Source organism: Papilio machaon, chromosome 28 (genome assembly GCF_912999745.1).
Source record: "Papilio machaon chromosome 28, ilPapMach1.1, whole genome shotgun sequence".
In the NCBI taxonomy this organism is placed as follows: domain Eukaryota; kingdom Metazoa; phylum Arthropoda; class Insecta; order Lepidoptera; family Papilionidae; genus Papilio; species Papilio machaon.
This window is the reverse complement of record NC_060013.1, coordinates 742,978-763,238: the sequence shown is the minus strand read 5'-3', so window position 1 is coordinate 763,238 and position 20,261 is coordinate 742,978. Positions and strand designations below refer to the sequence as shown.

Genomic DNA, 20,261 nt, shown 5'->3' with positions numbered 1-20,261 from the left:
AATATGCTCACAAAATTTCATGAGAATCGGCCAAGCCGTTTCGGAGGAGTACGGTGACGAAAACTGTGACACGAGAATTTTATATATTAGATAGAGTAAAATGTGAAGTTTGTCTATAGTCATAATATTTCTAGTACGACGAAATATAAACCGACAAGGCTATCTGACCCGGTGGGCATAAACTAAATTATGAAAGCTCACTAGCGCCACTTGTCAACGCCAAAAAATATAAATAAAAAAACTTGAGAGGTGTGTTGGGACACCCGGATGGAACGAAGTTCCTTTCAATTAATTAGTGAAGGAACCAATGTTTATTCTATGAATAAAAAACTTGAGTCTTCACAAGAAGTACATTTTATTTCTATGAATTTTCGTTATATATTGTCACGTCGTTGCCATGGTGAAGTAGCGCTCATTCGTCGTTAACATACTTACTATAGCAAAAAGTATCGTGACAACTTTTCGTAAGAATTTTTTCCGTCTAGCCCCCTTTCACAACGCGCGATAAGGAACTTCGTTCCAAAAATCCTCTTTGTACTGTCGCTGTTATGTCATCTTTTTTTATATCATTTTCAATGTCTAAGTAGGTTTTATTTATATTTTGACAGAAGTAACCGCGACAGTAGCGCCTCTCTCACTGGTTCAGATATCCTAGTTTAACATGTAATCTTTGCTTTAACTAACACAAAGGTAATCAAAAATAATAAAATCAAATTTATTTTAATACGAGAAAAATATTCCTGCTATCAAAATTAGAGTCGAGGCCGTAATGCTTTCGATGTATTATAAGATTCAAACTTTAGAGACATGAAGTGGAAATATTTTCGCGTTTCGTATGATAATAGTGTGTGCCGAAGACTAGTTGTCTTCTTCTTCCCACACTTATCTCATGTGTTGGCGATAAACGGAGCATATGAAATTTGACGTATATAACGTATCGGCATTCAACTTGAAGTCTATGGGAAAAAACTTCACTATTTTATTAGAATCAAGAAGCTTGCTCATGTCACATTGTACTATTAAAAAAAATGAGGGCTCACTGCAGGTGGAATGCCAACTGCCGTAACATTGACACATATTGATGTCTCTGTTTATTCAAACAGAATGAAAGGGACGACAATAAGCTTAAATTCAATTGTGCAGTAAAAGTTTTATGTACACAGCACCGACAAATTGCGTGTTAAGTTTGGATAACGCTGTAAAAATAAGACAAATATATTACGATATACGAACAGACATCAAGTGCGTAGCCAATGGATATATCAGTCGATTTATAATGGATAATATTGGATATAAAATGTACTGGCAACTTGCCAAATGGTCGTCTGCATGTTACCAATACGAAGTAATACCAATTTCCATATAATATTGGTCTTGGCAATGAAAGAAATAGAATTGTTGCTATATCTTTATATATAAAAGAAAGTCGTGTTAGTTACACTATTTTATAACTCAAGAACGGCTGAATCGGTTTGACTGAAAATTGATGGGTAGCTTAGAACCAGGAAACGGACATAGGATAATTTTTACCCCGTTTTCTATTTTTTTTTCCGCGCGGACGGAGTCGCGGGGAAAAAGCTAGTAGTAGATATAATTTTTACTTTAGTAGATTTAAAACCTAGTCAAAATTTGCTGTATCGATGGCTCCTACGTAAAATATTGTAAGTTATGAAACACCAAAAAGTGAAAATTGTTAAATTTTCACTTTTTGGTGTTTCATAAGTAAAAAACTATTAAAAATTAGTTTATATTTTACAATTATATAATGTAATAACTTTCAAGATTATATATGCATAAGGTAATTTTTTTTTTGTTATAATTTTAACTTGACAAAAGAAACATTTTTTTTTGTGCTCTCCTGTAAAATTAGCATTTTGTACTTACTATAGTTTACGTAGGAGCCATCATACCGATGTTGGGTGTTTAAAACAACAGCCGAACGTGTCTGGATGAAATTTGGAATATTTTTTTATCAAATACAATCTGGAATAGAGCATAAGCTACCAGCTAAATCAGTTTTTTTAAACAAATATGTACACAGATAATTTAGAGCCTGAGAAAAGATAAGGGCAAAAAAGGGTTGTGAGGGGTTGAAAATTTGTAAAGTATGGTCATTTTTATAGCTTATTTTTTACACTGTTGATTTGATATACGACATTAAAAGCTTGTAAAAGTTTTACCCTCAAAGATGTAAAATAACAATAGGGAATAGGGGATGAAAAGTTGTATGGCAATACCGGAACTGCTCAACGAATCTCGATTAAATTTGCCATAGATGTAGATCATAGTCTGGAAGAACACGTAAGCTACTAATAAAGTTTTTTTTTTTTTAATTCTGCGCGGATGAAGTAGCGGACGACAGCTACTGTTATACAAATCTAAGTCCTAAGCCTAAATAATTTAAACTGCAAACAGAAGACTGTGTTTCACGTGGACGAAGTCTTGGATAGTGATGCAACGGATGTCTGTTTCCGTTTCCGCAAGTGCGGAAGTTCCGCATGCTTTTCAACATCCGTTTCTGTTTCTGTTTCCGCAACTTTTATAACGGAGATAAAACGGAACTTTACGACGGCTGAAAGATCCAAATGCGCGGCGCTAGACGGGCAGTCCGTGCGCGGCCTTTCGGCACTTGTCGCATTTGTTTGTTTACGTATTATTTTGTGAATTTAAGCGCGTAATATTTTCTGCTGCTGTTTGAAACAATCAGTTTCTCTTGCTGGAGTAAACTGTCTAGTTGTTGTCCATATAAAATTTGACAACTGGCAAAATGTGACTATTTCATACTTACGAGTTATTAAATGTACTTTTGAATAAGTGATAACCATGTAATATATCATCATCATTATATAGTTAGAAATATTGTCGTTTGTCAACACGAGTGGTTTGGCGAACTTTAATTTGTAAATAGTGTAATTTTGTTTCCTGAAAATAAATTTAAAAAACGCGTATTTTAACTTATTGCAGCGCAGTAAAAATACATACATTGAAGGCTAAAGGACACCGATATCCAATGCCTTAATAAATTAAAAACGAATACAAACTGTTTTTACCGAAAAAAATATTTTTGTAAATATGTTTTTTATTATTATTTACACTTCTGTTTCCGCATCCGTTTCCGTTTCCGTTTCTGCTAAAATTTATTTTTGACATCTGTTTCCGTTTCTGGTTTCGGTAAGACACTTCCGTTGCATCACTAGTCTTGGACACAGCTAGGAAAAAAATTATTACCACTATATATGCAGTTGAAATAAATATATATAACAAATTAATGAAATTAATGAAAGACAAAAATAATTTTCCAATACGCAATTTCATTATAAAGACATCCGTTGTCAGACAGATATATGAATAAAATGTCGCTTCGTCGAGAATGTTGTGGAAGAAAGGATATACTATTTTGGGAACAGCTAATTATATATTTTCCCTTTCGAAGACGTTTTAAAACAAAGCGTTGAATGTTATTGATTCTATTTCATTGAAGTTCAATTTTAAGAATTAAAAACTAATTTGAATTGGTTCTATATTTGGAAGTGATTTAAGCAATAATCTATTTTAGTATTTCAATGAAAAATATGTTAACTTTGTTATTATACGCATAAATGTATGGACCTGTAAAGCGAGAGTGGTGATTCAAATGGAAGTCCGTACTCTTTTAACCTACGGGTCATGACATGGGCGTGTGTTGTGTTTGTTAACCCATTTTTAAAAACAAATTATCCATACTCAATATTATTATATAGTAATAAGTAATTTAAATTTTTAACATAGAAATTTAGCGGATTCAAAACGTAAAAGATTACTTTAGTTAATTTGGAAGTTCAATGTCACACAATGATAACCGCCATCTTGGATTAAATTTAAAACTGACCACGTTCCGTTTTACGTATTTTAAATTAATTTTAACAAATTAATTATGCGTTTTCAATATTTAATATCGATTTTATTCCATTGGTATTAGGTTCAGATGATTTTTATTAATTTTAAAAACTATTTTGCGTTATAAAATATATCTAGTCTGCCAGAAAATACGTCAATGTGGGATGTTTTATAGCTGTAATTATTCTTAGTGATGGACGCTGTCAATTATTTTAAGAATTTAAAGAGGAAATAAGGACGTCACGAGGGGTTATAAAAATGTTGAACATTTTTGATGCTCAATTTATGATACCATTTTGAAGTTAATGTGGTTTTACCATTATCAAAACACCTGATTAAAATATTGAGATCACACTTATTCACTTAGAACAAAGAGACAGCATTATGTTTAGCACACGTGTTTTGAAGAGCACATGTTGTGCCGATCCTTCGTGAGGATGTCTTCAATTCTAATGTCCAACCTTTAAGACTGTCAGTTAACTTTTTAATTCAATAACTTAACACTAAATAAAAGTGTAACAGTGAAAATAATGCGTTCGCTGAAGTGCTAAACAAAAGCTTTGTACATACAAATTGTGAATAATGCGCTGCAAAGGTCTTTGCCTTGACTATAAATAGAGACGCGCGCGGGAGAAAGTTCTAGTGATGTTCGCGGAGAATTTATTGATATTAGCACTTATTATCGATACTTTTGTACAATGATTTAAGACTAAACATACCTATGCTAAACGTTATTACATTGAACAATTTTGGCTCTGCTTGTAATAGTTAGTTATTGATAAATTAGAACATTTTAACAGTGGTAAACGCCAGCAACAACAACATCCGTTGCACGAATTGCTCGGCTCGCTCAGTGAAATATCACGACCACACAGAAAACAGGCGTGAAGTTGAAGCAATTCCGCGTTGATGAGTGTGGTGCCGGAGTCACTTCGTCATTTCGGCGAATGCGTGTGGCCGTTTGCTCGTTTGCCACTATCGTTCATGATATAAACACTCGTTTGTAATATAAAAAAAACTATCAAATATCTTGAAAGTAGTATACGTGTGGAGAAAATCGAGTGATTTTTCCATTTATTTAAGAAACCATCACAATCTATCGTCATATTTATGTTTAGTGTGGATGTATCATCAACTCACTATACGTCCCTACTGAAGGGCGCGGTGTCTATCCTAAGGGTGACTAGGCCATAGTCAACTACGCTGGTCCAGTGCGGGTTGACTTCACACATATAATTGAATTTCTTCTCAGATATGTGCAGGTTGCATAACGATGATTTCCTTCACCGTAAGAATTTGTTACGAAAATTATGTTTAGTATTCTATTGAAATTATCAAAAATTATAGGAAAAATAAATTTTTCTTTATATAAAAATAGTTTTACTGTATTCTATAATTAAGATCAATGCAATTATCTAATTATTTTATAATAGACATCTCGTAATTCCTATGCGTAGCCATTACAGACGATACGGTTCCACAAATCTATCAACAACAAACATTTCATACGCAATGCATCAAAATCTCGTGCCAAATACTACGACCTACTTTTCAATAAGACGTGATGCGTTGATGGATACTAAATATGATTTGATTCGACGTAGTTAATGCTGTTTGTTTCGATGAAAAGCTTTACAACATTATTTCACGCCTTGTAAATTTCACAAATATTCTCAATGGCATCTGAACTTTATTAGTCAATAAACCAATTTTTCTATTCATGTTATTATCTTATTTTAATCATTTTAATCTTACTTATATTATAAACTAGCTTTTACCCGCGACTTCGTCCACGCGGCATAAAAAATAGAAAACGGGGTAAAAATTATCCTATGTCCGTTTCCTGGTTCTAAGCTACCTCCACATCAGTTTTCAGCTAAATCAGTTCGACTGATCTTGAGTTATAAATAGTGTAACTAACACGACTTTCTTTTATATTAGAAGATGCGAATGTTAAGATGAATGGATGTTTGTTTGAAGGTACCACCGGAACGGCTCAAGGGATCTTAATGAAATTTGACACAACTGTAGAACATAGTCTGGAAGAACATATAAACTACTTGTTAAGACAGAGTTGCGGGCGAAAGCTAGTTATAAACATTATCAATATCGAATATCGATATATTATTCTACACACATCACTAAGACACAGCTGATCCCATAAAGCGGACATTCGGGAAAATATCTCGACCATCCTGCAGACGCGAGGGACGTTTTTATTTTAACAAAATAACCACGCATTTATATTTAGACTTATAATTAACTAGCTTTTACCCGCGACTCCGTCCGCGCGGAATAAAAAGTAGAAAACGGGGTAAAAATTATCCTATGTCCGTTTCCTGGTTCTAAGTTACCCGCCCATCAATTTGCAGTCAAATCGATTCAGCCGTTCTTGAGTTATAAAATATAGATTTTCTTTGAGTCTGTGATCACATAATTTTTTTATTTTATTTTATTTATTTAGCTTTATATAAATTCCATACATTGACTTACAGTTATGTTCACTTATTCTTTACTAGCTTTTACCCGCGACTTCGTCCGCGCGGAATAATAAAAAAAAAAGAAAACTGGGTAAAAATTATCCTATGTCCGTTTCCTGGTTCTAAGCTACCTGCCCACCAATTTTCAGTCAAATCGATTCAGCCGTTCTTGAGTTATAAATGGTGTAACTAACACGACTTTATTTTATATATTATATATAGATACAATTTTTTTCTTTGTTTTTCATATCACATATTTAGAAATAAATCAGTTATTTAATTTAAAAGTAGATGGCGTTTTTGTCAATTTTAAAATGATAATTCATCACATATTTTTACTCGATTTACGCTGTCATTGTTTTTGAGTTTATGTTAATCTTACTCCGATCTTTATCTCCGGAACAGCTCAACGGATCTTGATGAAATTTGACACAGCTGTAGAACATAGTCTGGGAGAACACATAGGCTACTTATTATGTTTTTTTAATTCCTTGTCAATCACATTTTTTTAATTTTAAATCAAATATCAAGTACCTAGTTCGTGATTCGCTGCCAGTATCTTCGGAACCTTGCCTAAAGGGACACCTTTTAATGACATATTTTAGTTTTTATGTATTATATTTAAATTAAATCCATGTTTATCTATATATATAAAAGAAAGTCGTGTTAGTTACACTATTTATAACTCAAGAACGGCTGAATCGATTTGACTGAAAATTGGTGGGCAGGTAGATTAGAACCAGGAAACGGTCATAGGATAATTTTTACCCCGTTTTCTATTTTTTTATTCCGCGCGGACGGAGTCGCGGGGAAAAGCTAGTTTCTTATAATTATGTAAACTATATCAAAATATCTGTTGTTGTCGTTGTCAATACAAGACAACGCCTGACTTTATATGTAATCTTCGTGATTATATCAACGTTTTAAAAAAAATGTAAATAAAAAAAAATCTCACTAAGCTATTTGTAAAGTGGCCCATATCGGAAGGACGGAGAGGCGTTACCCGGTTACTGCAACTTGAAACTATGCCAATATTAATTATAACTAACGTTTACATGCTCTACTAGTGATATATAATGTTTCACTAGGTTTAGTGTGCCTTTAGGAATAACACTAAAGTCTATTTCCACTGAGCGACTAGCGTGCTTTTACACTGGTGCGGTCGATTGATATACCAAATAAGAATCGCTCATGGCAAAATACACAGTGCCAGCTTTTGCCAGCATCTCCGTCTGCGCGGAATTAAAAAAAAACAGGACGAGTATATATTATTCGAGACTTCTTTATCTGTGCTAAATTTTAATACGATGCCTTCTAACATCAGTCAAAACATCCAAACTTTCTCAAGAAAAAAGAAAAAACTTAATTAGTAGCCTATGAGTTCATCCAGACTATGTTCTAAATGTGTATCAAATTTCAGTGAGATCCGTTAATCCGTTCTGAAGACACCTTCGACACAAACATCCGAACTCTTTCCCATTTTTAATATAAGTAAGAATATAAATAATATTGTTGTCTCTATCTTTTATCAAATGAAATGAAAGGGATCACAGTATCTATTAACACGAGTGTCTGGTAAGTTCTAAAGTAAATTACGACCCCTTTCATTGTTTAAATCGTTCTCGAATCTTCCAGAACGTTCCGTTTCAATCAACACATATTTGAATCGAAAGACGTCAAACACCAAGAACTAGTAAATAAAATAATAAATCATTTTTAACATCTAAAGATCTTTGATAAATAAACAAACATGTTTAATAGACAAACCATAACTATCGGAAAAAACCTTTTGGCGGTCAATTTAACCACAGAATGGTTGTAAAATTTCATAACTATAGATTTGATTTACAGCGTCTATAATTTACGACATGTAAACTACGAGTATTATAGAAATACTAGCCGTCGCCCGAAACTCCGTCCGCGCGCAGTTAAAAAAAAACTTAATAGCGGTATGAAAAATAGATGTTGGCCGATTCTCAGACCTACTGAATATGCTCACAAAATTTCATGAGAATCGGTCAAGCCGTTTCGGAGGAGTACGGGAACGAAAACTGTGACACGAGAATTTTATATATTAGATTTATTAGCCATTCTATAGTATCGACTATAAAAAGAAAGTTTTATATTCGCAGTTGTTTTTGTCCTGTATTTTTCTTTTATATATAGCGATTATAATTGTTGATTTCGATAAATGATAATTGTTGACTGAATGTTTATTTTAAATATTTATTTATAGTTTTTCTTTTGTGTTATTTACTGTTTTCATATTTTAAGATTCATTGCAAATCGGCGCTGCGGTACCTGCCGCAGCAAATGTCAAATGAACACCTTTTAAAAAATTAATTACTTCTTCTTTTTCATTTTGTACTAAAAAGAAACTTAGGAACTCGATTATCGAAGTTATTGATTTCAACAGTAGATTTAGGTATTTATTTGAAACTTTGTATTGCGAAAATTCTTTGAAATTAGGTCTCGAAACATGTTCTTAGTATTTCTAAATTTATCAATCACATAAATTGCATCGATAAAATTCTAGGTTAATACAAAACAAAACTTATTCATAGAACATGACGAAATGCAAAGTTTCCTACGCCTTATTTGTTTCAATTTAAATTTGCGTACTGTTTTCAATTCGAGAGCTTCCGAAAACTATAAACAACCAACAAAACATCGCAACTTGTATAATAAAGTATATTTCCGATCGTATAAAATAAAACAAACCAACTTTCAGGGACTATATTTAAAACAGTGCGGAGAGAGGCATCCTACCGCGCGGACATGACCGCTCATCATTGACTGGAAAATGTTCAGCTTTTTTAAAAAGAAGTATAAGGCCGAGAACGCGCCGGAAACACCCGAAGGGATCCGAAAACGGCCGACGAATCAAACGGCTAGACGAGGCTCAGTCGAAGCGCGCGCGCTCCCACACGACAATGAAACGAACGACAAATCGTCAACGCTGCAAAAAGATGTAGTAAACTTATTAATCCCTGAGATAGATTACTCCCAGAAGACAGGAGTGAGCGCGTTACTCCAAATAATGGCGGGAAAAAAGAGGAGAAACCGAAGGAAAACACGCGCAGACTCGTGCCGCGTCAGTCCGCCCAAAGAGACGCAGATGCAACGCAGGAACTCTGACACGACGCAACCTACGCCCACGCCCGCCCAAAATACACGAGTCGAGCCGCGCTCGTCGAACGATCCGGCCGATTTCGTCAAAGCTCTAGTCCTGCAAAAATACGCAAGCAAGCCAGAAACAAAACAACAACACGTGTCGTTAGTATACGTATCAAATGAACCAGAATTGGACGAGAAACGACACGCTGAAGCATTACTACGCGAGATAGCTCGAAGTATAGACTGCGACATTGATATAAATGATAATAAACAAATGGGCAACGGAGACAGTAAGCCTAATGACCCGGTGTACGAACCAGTCGCTGATGAAAACATTGATAACTACAAAAGCGATCTCAAAGTCGAACTGGACAGGTTGTTACAGGACAAAGATGAAACGAAAATCGATGAAAAAGAAGATAAAGCGGAGACGGAAAGTCTAGATTCTCCTACGAATAAAAAGAAATCGAATTTGAAAATTCCAAAATCGGACAATGAAGGTTGTTCTGATGATGACAGATCCGATTGTGGAAAGAAACGTGTTACATTTAGAAAACACGTTATTTTCGACGACGGAGAACAACAGACAGATGATGAAATGAATTCATCTTTCGAGTCTCTTTCTTCAGAAGAAGAAGAAAATGAATATCTAGAAGATGCTTTACCAGATAATGATGAACTTCTTGGTGGTGTTCTTGTGACAAGAGAAGATGATAATAAAACAGTGATAAGTGTAACTGATGATGAATCTATAAAGATTAAAGTTGAATGTTTCGATGATGGACTTAAAAGGATTTCAAGTGATAATAGTGACAGTGGTTTTATAGAGATTAGTGAAAAGACTGATGAGACTGAGAAAGAGTATGCTGAAAGTGGAGACAGCGAGAGTGAGAGTGAAGAAGAAATTGTAGAAGTTATAGAAGAAGAGATTGCAGAAAGTAAAGATTCAAGAAGAGTCGAGAATGAAACAACAAATGACGAGTGAGTAAATTTTAATTCTGTTAGTAACTTTCTGAAAACTTTTAGTCAATGCAATGCAAGTTAAAATTAATGTTTTTAGTCTAACGTCTTGTTATTAAGTAGTTATTCTGTTATTTTAGATTTCTTCCATCTTGCAACATTCTATAATTATTGCGTCTCTTACCTTTGTGTTTTCTATTGTTTCAATAATTTTCACGAAAGATATTTCGTTAATAATATTAATATGTAAATGAAATTGATTACAAATTAGTTACGTTTATAATAAAAAAAACTTTATTATCTATTAGGGAAAAAGAGTATAAATGCAACATTTTTACGAATTTTTATTATTGATCCGTTGAGTCCGCAGTCACCGACAGTCAGTAACAACAAGGTTTTTCGTATAAAAACTTTTTAATGGCCATTACGTTCAAAAATACGAGTTCCTCGTTGTTATTTCCTGGAGTTTGATGCCAAGTTATACTAAATTAAACAGAATAATTTTGTATACAGAATAACTGTTAGTAATTAGACAGAATTATAGACAAGGAGAAAGTGTCGATGGCTTTAGCACTTGATTTGTAATCTGCAGGTCCTGGGTACGAATCCCGCCATGTATCAATGTGTTTTTCGATTTATCGGATGTTTTTACTATAAAGGAAAACATCACATATCTGTGAAAAAAAATTAAGATCAAGTGAAGTCAAGTAGATGGTAGACTAAGGACTAGTCAACCCTAACTCAGGGTAGACTCCGAGCTCCTCAGTGGAGACGTATAGTGATATATATACTTTATCAAACTTACTTAAAACAATTGTCACTATTTTACTTGTTTTTTAATTTACTAGATTTTTAGAGAGAAAAGTAATTAATCATTCCAACTTTTTTCTGTTTTAATTTATTGCATTTCTGAACGCAAACAAAACATTTCCCGCGTTCGGCGTTCGTGCGTCACTCGTGACTCGTGCATATGGCGGGAAAAAAAAAAACAACTGTCACTTCCGAAGAAAGACAAATGTTAACCTAATAGTAATTAACATATATTTACTTCATTGTAATTAGATGTTAATTTTATTGCTTGTTTTAATTTGATTCAAATAACAATCATATAAAATTCAGTTGTATGTGAAATTATTAATTAATGTTATATTTTAACACAAAAATAGACTCAATTATGTTTAAAACTTTTTATTATGTGTCCATTAGTATTAACTACAATTCGAAGACATTTTGTAATTGTATTTCTGCATTTTCTCTGTAAACAATTCGATGTACAATATTACGACTGATTCATTCATCTTTAACATGAGTTCGATGGATCTTGCTGTATTTATCTAACATTGTTTTGGACAACCATTATTTCTAAAGCGACCGTTATCTAAATTTCATACTTGGCTATCATTCCTAATATTAAAGCAATCTGCTGAAATTACGATAATCTACGGTCCACAGGATCTAAGCCTACAAAGTGTATGCCTAGAAAATATATCATGAAGCTAAATTTTCTTTAATAAAATTCAGAAATGTAGTCGTTTTCTATCAAACATGCTTCATAAATTATCAAGTCGTTAAAGTTAATTAAAAAGTTTTATAATCTATATCCGGAAAGCGCGCGCTTTTTGACATGACAAGGCCGCCATATTGCCGATTGACGCACAAGCACAAACACTAATAAGTCTTGAATCATGAATTATTTTTACATTTTAATGCGATGTTAAAGTTTGTTTTCATCTGTAACAATGTTTTCATTTTTGTGCGTGACTTTTATTTAAAACAAAGGAATTATTGTTGTCGATGTGTTTCTATATTGGCAGAATGGCTTGTATACGTTTGACTTTGTAATAAGACGAGCATGCAAAATGCAACGAACCAATTTAAATACGTAAATAAGTATGTAGGCACATTGAAATCGTTTGAAAACCCCATATTTCCATAACACTGTGCGCAATGAAAATATCTAAATAATTGAATCTATGTCTGGTTAGAAATAGCAACCAGGAAAACAATGTTATACGAGAAACAGTGACATCTATAAATGGAGTGGCTATATGACGTAATATTTTGTGCCTATTTAATTTTCGCCATTTTTTCACTGATGATATCGATACGTAGCAGTGATATGGATTCTAATAACATAGAATTAACTGTCACGTAACGCTTCGTTCAGTGTTCAAATCGGAACACAGTTAAAGCTGTAATTTTCAAGCAATCGCCTAGCCATTTATAAATCAATGACGAGAAAACAAAGTTCAGTCATAATTTGCTGAGTAAAAGACCGAATTATTTTGAATTCGATTTTTGAAACATTAGATAGGTATTCAATAGTCAAAGTAAATGACCTATCTTTAAACTGTTTATTCCATTATAAATATAGTCTAGGCAACCACAAGACCTGCTTCATAACCTATATTTAAGATACGAATACCAGAACGAATATTAATCAAGAGCAACCGTTAATCTAGAAAGCCTTTATATAAATAAAACACTAAAATACAAACTATTTTCATGTACAGTCGGCTGTATAAATATATAAATTTATGAAGCTTCAGAACTATGTATATGCCTTCGGTTTCAAAATATGCATGCACATATTTATGAACAAATGTTATTGACATCTACGTTCACACGTATTTTTGATCGACTTAACAATTTTTTAAAATTATATAAGACCGGTACACACAACGTAAGTTCGTTGAAACTATATCTCTCTCTCTTGAGTCGCGAGTATCGCGTAACCCTCGCTCCGTACTTTTATGAACAATTGACATTATGGCATAACTGCCACATTTGCAGAAACCCCCTAAACGTCATTGACGTCATAAAATATATAAATTGTCCGACTCAGGGCAATACGGCGAGCAGTCAATTCAAAGCAGTCCATTCAGAACAGTCCATTGTAATAGTGTTACGAAATAAATTAGTAGTTAGCAAAGTGTATAATTTAAAAAAAGAAAGGACCCACGGACGCCATCCTTACAGTACACACAACGTTGAATCGACGACGCAGGTCGTCTATAACACAGCATAACATTTACCGCGTATTTACAAAATATCTATTTTTAACATTTGCTCCACTATCTACATAAACCCCAGCAACTCCTCTCACGATGATCTTAACAAAAAGATTGCGAACGATTTGCTTTGACGAAGAAATTTAGAAATATCGACGACGCGTACTTCTGTACCAAACTCTTAAAGGAAGTTATAGTATAAAAGTAAAATAACAGTTAAGGATTTTAAATGATTTAAATATCTTTTTATATATAATTAAGCATGGAGGCATATGACAGTTCACAAACTTCAATAATAGAAGAAAAAGAAATTACCACAGATTAATTTTTGCATAGATTAAGAAATTAAATTAATCCAACAACTTTATGGTACAAGTCGTTTGGAGCTAAACTTATCAGGCTTAGAAAATTTATATCGCCTTGTGTAGACACCACCTTAATGTTTACATATTTATGCACCTCACTGTACTCGTACATACACATTGTGAAGTAGGAATCCATAACACATCCACTGCAAATACAGTCCTATAATTCTGTTCTGTTCTAATTTTTACATCTCGTCTTCTACTAATTAAATTCAATAAGTGTGAAAACAACCCTCACTGGGTCAGCGTGGTTAACTATGGCCGAGGCACTCCTAACGTAGGGTAGGCTTCGAGCCCCTCAGTGGTGATATAAAGTGAGCTGATGATGATGTCTTCTACTAATCAATGAGTTGATAATTCATTCTAACCGTGCGTTTTCACTGGAGAAAACAGTTGTTTTTTTTATATTATAAGGTGGCAAACGGCCACCTGGATTCGCCGCAATAGCGAGGCGACCGTCGCCTACAGACATCCGCAAATGCAGATGCGTTGCCTACCTTTAATTAACGGAGAAGTGGACGCACAGAAAGAGGATATTTCTCCTTCCTATGCGTCCCCTCTTCCGCCAAATCCATTTCCCCTTCCCATCCTTTCCTATAAAGAATAGGATGGGAAGGGAAAGAGGACAAAAATTAGGCCTCCAGTACCACACTCATCAGACGAAACGCGGAATTGCTTCCACTTCACGCCTGTCTTCTGTGTGGTCGTGGTATTTCACCGGTTGAGGCCAATTCGTGCACCAAACAAATATTGTTGTTGCGGGATCTACCACTGTTAAAAGTTGTAAAAATATATATCATTATCAACACTGTATGGCAAATTGAAGCCAGTTTGTGTGTGCCAAATGTACTGTAAAAATACTTGAAATTTACTAACATTAGTAACCATCTAACATCTAGGCATTTACTACGATATGATTTACAATATTCAAATGTTGGGATTCGAACCCATCGTATATGTTTCGGATGTCTTCAGCGAGTTTAATTTTTATCTATATTGTAGGAAGACGCTGGTGTCACAAGAGAACAAGTATCAAAACCAAGTGGACGCGCTAACTGAGCTCGCAGAAACAAGATGCCAGGAAGCGGAGAGAGCGAGAGATCTGATTGTGTCGTACAGAAAAGAGATTGAAGCTAAGGATCTGGAAATTGAACGTAAGTTAACTTATACCTAATTTCGATCTAAGGCATTTAAGCACACTCAAGGACGTCGAATTCTGTACATGGTAATCTTAATTATATGTGATTTTTTTTAGTTATTTTCAGAGAAGACAGAAGGATGTATGGATGGATTGTGTGAAAAATATGCGTAAGATGGGATTTAATTCAGTTTTGATGAATGAAATAGTAGAATAGAAGATTACAAAGAGCTTCGCCAGCCGAAGATCTAGGTTAAAACTAAAGGGGGAAGGTATTAATAAAATATCTTAAAAATAATAATTATTAGCACCATTCTCTGGAATGGAAAAAACTGACAAGAAGATTTTGAGTTATTTATTGGATCTATAGAGATTGTATATTATATTACTATTTCGAAGTAACTAATACATGTATGTTATATTTTTTCGGTTCTCTAGAGGGGGTAACTGTTCCCAGTGCTTTACTCTATGGTGATAGTATAAAAAGACAGGTTGTTGATGAGTTATTTTATGAAAATTGTGTAATAAAGGGAAGTGAAATTGTAGAAAAACGGTAGCTAATATTAGATATTGTATAATTATTTGAGAAAAAGTGTTGCGTTAGAAATATTTTTGTAATTTAAAAGTTTAAAGTCGAGTAAATCTAAAGCCGGTTATGAACTTCTTTAAGTAGTCATTTAGTTTTAGTCATTTGCGAATTGATCTTTTAAACCGTTTGTTAGGCATCTTAAGAGAATAAAGTGTGTTCTTTGGTCATTGTACTTTCAAAGGTGAACGTACGTACAGACATACATTTCAATATATATAACAATCTCGTGACGAACATGCAGAAGCACAAAGAAACAGTTGGCTCAATCCCAGATGAGTGTAACTGCAATAAATATACTTTACGTACGACATTTTCGTGACGTGATGAATTTGTTAATTTTGTTTTGGGAATGGGAAGTGGATTTGATTGAGGAAGGGATACATAGAAAGGGGAAATATTATCTTTTTGTATGTCTCCTTCTCCGTCGATTAAAGGTCAGAGGATTCAGGTGGCCACTTATTACAGTGCCTTATAATTTCATAAAGATCATTTCAATCTTCCTTAAGATACCTTCTAACAAACATCCATCCAAATTTACGCATTTATCTTAATATATATAAATCTCGTGTCACAATGTTTGTCCTCAATGGACTCCTAAACCACTTAACCGATTATAATAAAATTCGCACACCATGTGCAGTTCGATCCAACTTGAGAAATAGGATAGTTTAAATCTCAAATTATAGTTGCAATTTTAATTTATTGCTAATTACACTGGTCTGCAAAAAAAATTTTTTTTTCTCTCCTTCAAATGTTATGCAGTTATCTTGTCTAATACAACAATACTGAACATAAATATATCATTCAAAGTTTTCTAGCACGTCTATATTCTTTGGGATGGAATTTTTAAGAAAAACAATTTTTTAATATGAAATTTTTATCATTCATTTAATTACTTAAATAATGTTGGATGTACACTATTACACAACCTTTAAAACGCATATGACAATATCATTACTAGTTGTCAATCCCATTTTACTAAGTCGTTTTTTTTCTTTTTCATATTTTATAATGGAATTTCCTGATAAATCGACCAACAAAAATCTGCAAGTATTGATTCGGACCATTTCCCGTTGTGTCCTCTCTATGTGCAAAATATCGTGATGAAACCTCTCACAGTCTTCATCAGATACTGCTCTGAGATTTGGTGCGAAAAATTTTAAGTGAGAGTGCAAAAAATGAATTTTAAGAAACATGTTACTTTTTTGAGCCTTTTAGGAAATGAGAAGTTCTTGTTTGATTTCCTGACAGTTCTGATTTTTTTCCAAGAAAATTTTGGCACAAATTTTCTACAAATGCAGTCTGCGCCCTTTTTTCGAATTGATTTAAATTTATTTTAAAACTTGAGTCCTACATAAACTCGAGTATTTGAGGACCTACAAAAATTCCTTCTTCTAATTTCACCTGATCCGGGGAAACTTTGTTTTCTAGTACTGAAAGTACTGGGCTTTCACAAAGTTTTTCATAAGACCCAGCTTTATATGAAGTGGTGGAATTTTTTTTTTCACTAGGAACGAAAGGATATTCCTTTACATTTTTAGATACAGGAGACAAACTCAGAGGTTTTGATTTTGAAAAAAAAAAACGTTCTTTGTGGTCAGCTTTTTATTATGTTGTGTTTGTCTTTTGCGCGACTGTCCACTCACATAAAAAACCACAAAATTTGGTATTTACCATTTGGTGATTTTAACTGGACTGCAATGAGGACATCCTCCTTGCAGGCCAGTTCAAATTGCTAAAACTTTTAGATCAACACAAATGTTCTATGCGTATTGTGAATTTTTGATTTCTTGCAGTAATAACATCATATTCCCATATAATTTTCTTTCATATTCGCTTAAAAAAGCGTCAGATAATATTTTTTTCTCTCTTTCTATCACTGCACACCGTTTATTTGTGTGCAAATACAATCTCAACCAATTAAAGTTGCTTTAACGCGAGAATAACATAGTATAGTAATATTAGTATAGCAAAATATCCCATAATTTCTGAAAATCTAAAATCAACATTTAAAAAAAAATTAGACGTGATAGCATAAAACGAAAAGCAGATATAGATTGAGGATGGTAAACTCTTTAAACGGATCATACTTTTATTCAAAGGAGGATTTCGTTGCAGACCAGTGTTATTTGTCTGTTATTATTTGACAGTCACAATTATCTGTTAACTCCAAATGATTCTAACAGATGTCGATACCTTTCGACTGGGTTGAGTAAGTAATCAATAGATGGCGCTGCTATGGTAAATCTACAAACGTGTCATATAAGCTTATTAACTGCGCGCGGACGGAGTCGCGGGCGACAGCTAGTAATATTAGTAAAAAGTAACATTATTTTCAGAATTGAAATCAGAATTAGCAGCTGCTTATAAAGAAACAGAACTAGTTAGACAGAAGAGTCGGGCGTTAGAAGAGGAGATTATCGCAGCGAGGAGTCTCTCCGCAAGTCTAGCTGATCAGTTGCAGAGGAGAAATGGTGAGTATTTTACCAATTTATTATGTAAACTTTACAAACAAATAAATGTCAATGTAAAGACGTTAGTTTGTAAATTTAGAAGACGAACTTTGTACTTTTTTTTATGTTATCTAAATGGTTTTGATTTATGAATGAAGATTGTGCAATAAAGTGAAACACACACACACAACTCACACAGCCACATGCAGTTTTCATCCATTCTTTCCTTAGTTCAGCACAATCTTCTATATATATATATCTAATATATAAAATTCTCGTGTCACAGTTTTCGTTCCCGTACTCCTCCGAAACGGCTTGACCGATTCTCATGAAATTTTTTGGGCATATTCAGTAGGTCTGAAAATCGGCCAACATCTATTTTTCATTTTTTTTTAACTGCGCGCGGACCGAGTCGCGGGCGACAGCTAGTCTATGTATATAAAAGAAAGTCGTGTTAGTTACACTATTTATAACTCAAGAACGGCTGAATCAATTTGACTGAAAATTGGTGGGCAGGTAGCTTAGAACCAGGAAACGGACATAGGATAATTTCTATTTCTTATTCCGCGCGGACGGAGTCGCGGGTAAAAGCTAGTTTCATATAAATGTATAATAATAATAATAATAATAAATCTTTATTGTACATTTTACATATCTATTTCATTATAACCTTGACTCCTTTACTAGGTTTCCCTGTATTAAAGGAGTCAATGACTTCCCTTATATGTTGAAATGTATGTACAATTTTTGAATTTAATGAACATTTTAAAACCAAAAGTAAACCAAAGTAATATATATGTGTGTGTGTGTGTGTGTGTGTGTGTGTGTGCGCGCATGTGTGTCTGTACTGATGTTGATTTGTGTTCGCGTGTATGTATGCGTGAATGTTTTGTTTTATGTGAATATGGATGTGAGGAGTGTGTGAATAAGTAGCATTGTTAATCATTACATATCAATGTTTCGCAATCGTTATAATCCATATCTTCTAACCATTTCTTAGTTACTTTCCTCATATGAAATGATTTCAGACCTCTTATATTATGCTTCTTATTAACAGCATTATATAAATGTGGAGCCTGGAACTTAAACTGTCTTACAGCGAGGGCACTTTTTACAGTTGGAAGATGGAACATTTTAGTTCTTGTACTTTGCAGTGATGTCACATTCATTGTGTTTTTATGTAGTCGTTTTATACATTCAAAAATATATGTTTTACGAATACTTAAGATCTTTGCTCTTTTATATAGGTCATTAGTTGGATGTTTGTATGGAAGTTTTAGCATAACTTTTAGTACAGCTCTCTGGGCCCGTTCTGCTTCAAGAAGCCAGGTTTTAGAAGCCCCTCCCCAAGAGCAGACACAGTAAGTTATAAGACAGTGACACAGAGCATTATAGGTTTTATGCAGGAGTTCCTGATTAGCAACCGCTCTGAGTTTCCTGAAGATGATTATTAGTCTTCTTATGCGGTTAGCAACACATCTGATATGTTCTTTCCAGTTTAGGTGCTCGTCGAGTATTACTCCAAGGTATTTAAAAATATTTGCTCGTTTTATATCAGTGCATGAGCAGTTAGTGTTGTAATTAAGATTTCTGTTGCAGGGGGCTTCATGTATGATGATTGTTAAGTCATTAGGAGGCTTGGATCTTGCAGTTTTGTAGAAGGGTACAAATTTTGTTTTGGAGGTATTAAGAGTTAGCAGGTTGTTTTCTAACCACCTCGTCACAGTAGTTAGTCCCTGTTCTGCTTCTTCCTTCACAGACTTCCATGTACTATTGTGGAAAAGTATAGCTGTATCATCCGCAAACATTAGTACATCTGCATTATGAAGGGTAATTTCACATAGTTCGTTTATGTAAATAAGGAATAGGGTCGGACCAAGCGTGCTGCCCTGTGGCACCCCATAGTCAGAGCTAGCAGGTGCACTGACTACCGATCCCACTCGGACTCTTTGTGTCCTATTTTTTAAGTAATCTCTAAACCACGACAAAGCTGTACCTCTTATCCCACAGTTCTCCAGTTTTGTCAACAGCACTTCTACCGAGACAGTGTCAAACGCCTTTTGCATATCTAGGAAAACACCTATACATTTATCTCCCTTTTCTATGTATTCTGTTACTTTTTCAGTTAATAACAGTACAGCATCATTTGTTGATCGGTTCTGTCGGAATCCATATTGAGTATTAGCTAGTAGGTTTTTCTTTTCTAAATATGCTATAAGTCTATTATTAACCACCTTCTCAATTATTTTTGACAATGTCGACAGCAAAGATA

The 20,261-nt window shown here is 33.9% G+C and overlaps 1 protein-coding gene across 4 annotated transcripts in view; it reads left to right on the top strand.

Annotated features, from left to right (window-relative positions):
* LOC106710505 (trichohyalin) overlaps positions 1-20,261 on the top strand; it is a 36,106-nt gene that overhangs the window by 6,799 nt on the left and 9,046 nt on the right. For all 4 annotated transcript variants that reach the window (XM_045685132.1, XM_045685129.1, XM_045685130.1 and 1 more), the window contains exons 2-4: positions 9,088-10,454; positions 14,812-14,963; positions 17,876-18,010. In XM_045685132.1, coding sequence (XP_045541088.1) covers positions 9,160-10,454; positions 14,812-14,963; positions 17,876-18,010 — 1,582 coding nt within the window. In that variant the 5' untranslated portion in view covers positions 9,088-9,159. The remainder of the gene's footprint in view (positions 1-9,087; positions 10,455-14,811; positions 14,964-17,875; positions 18,011-20,261) is intronic.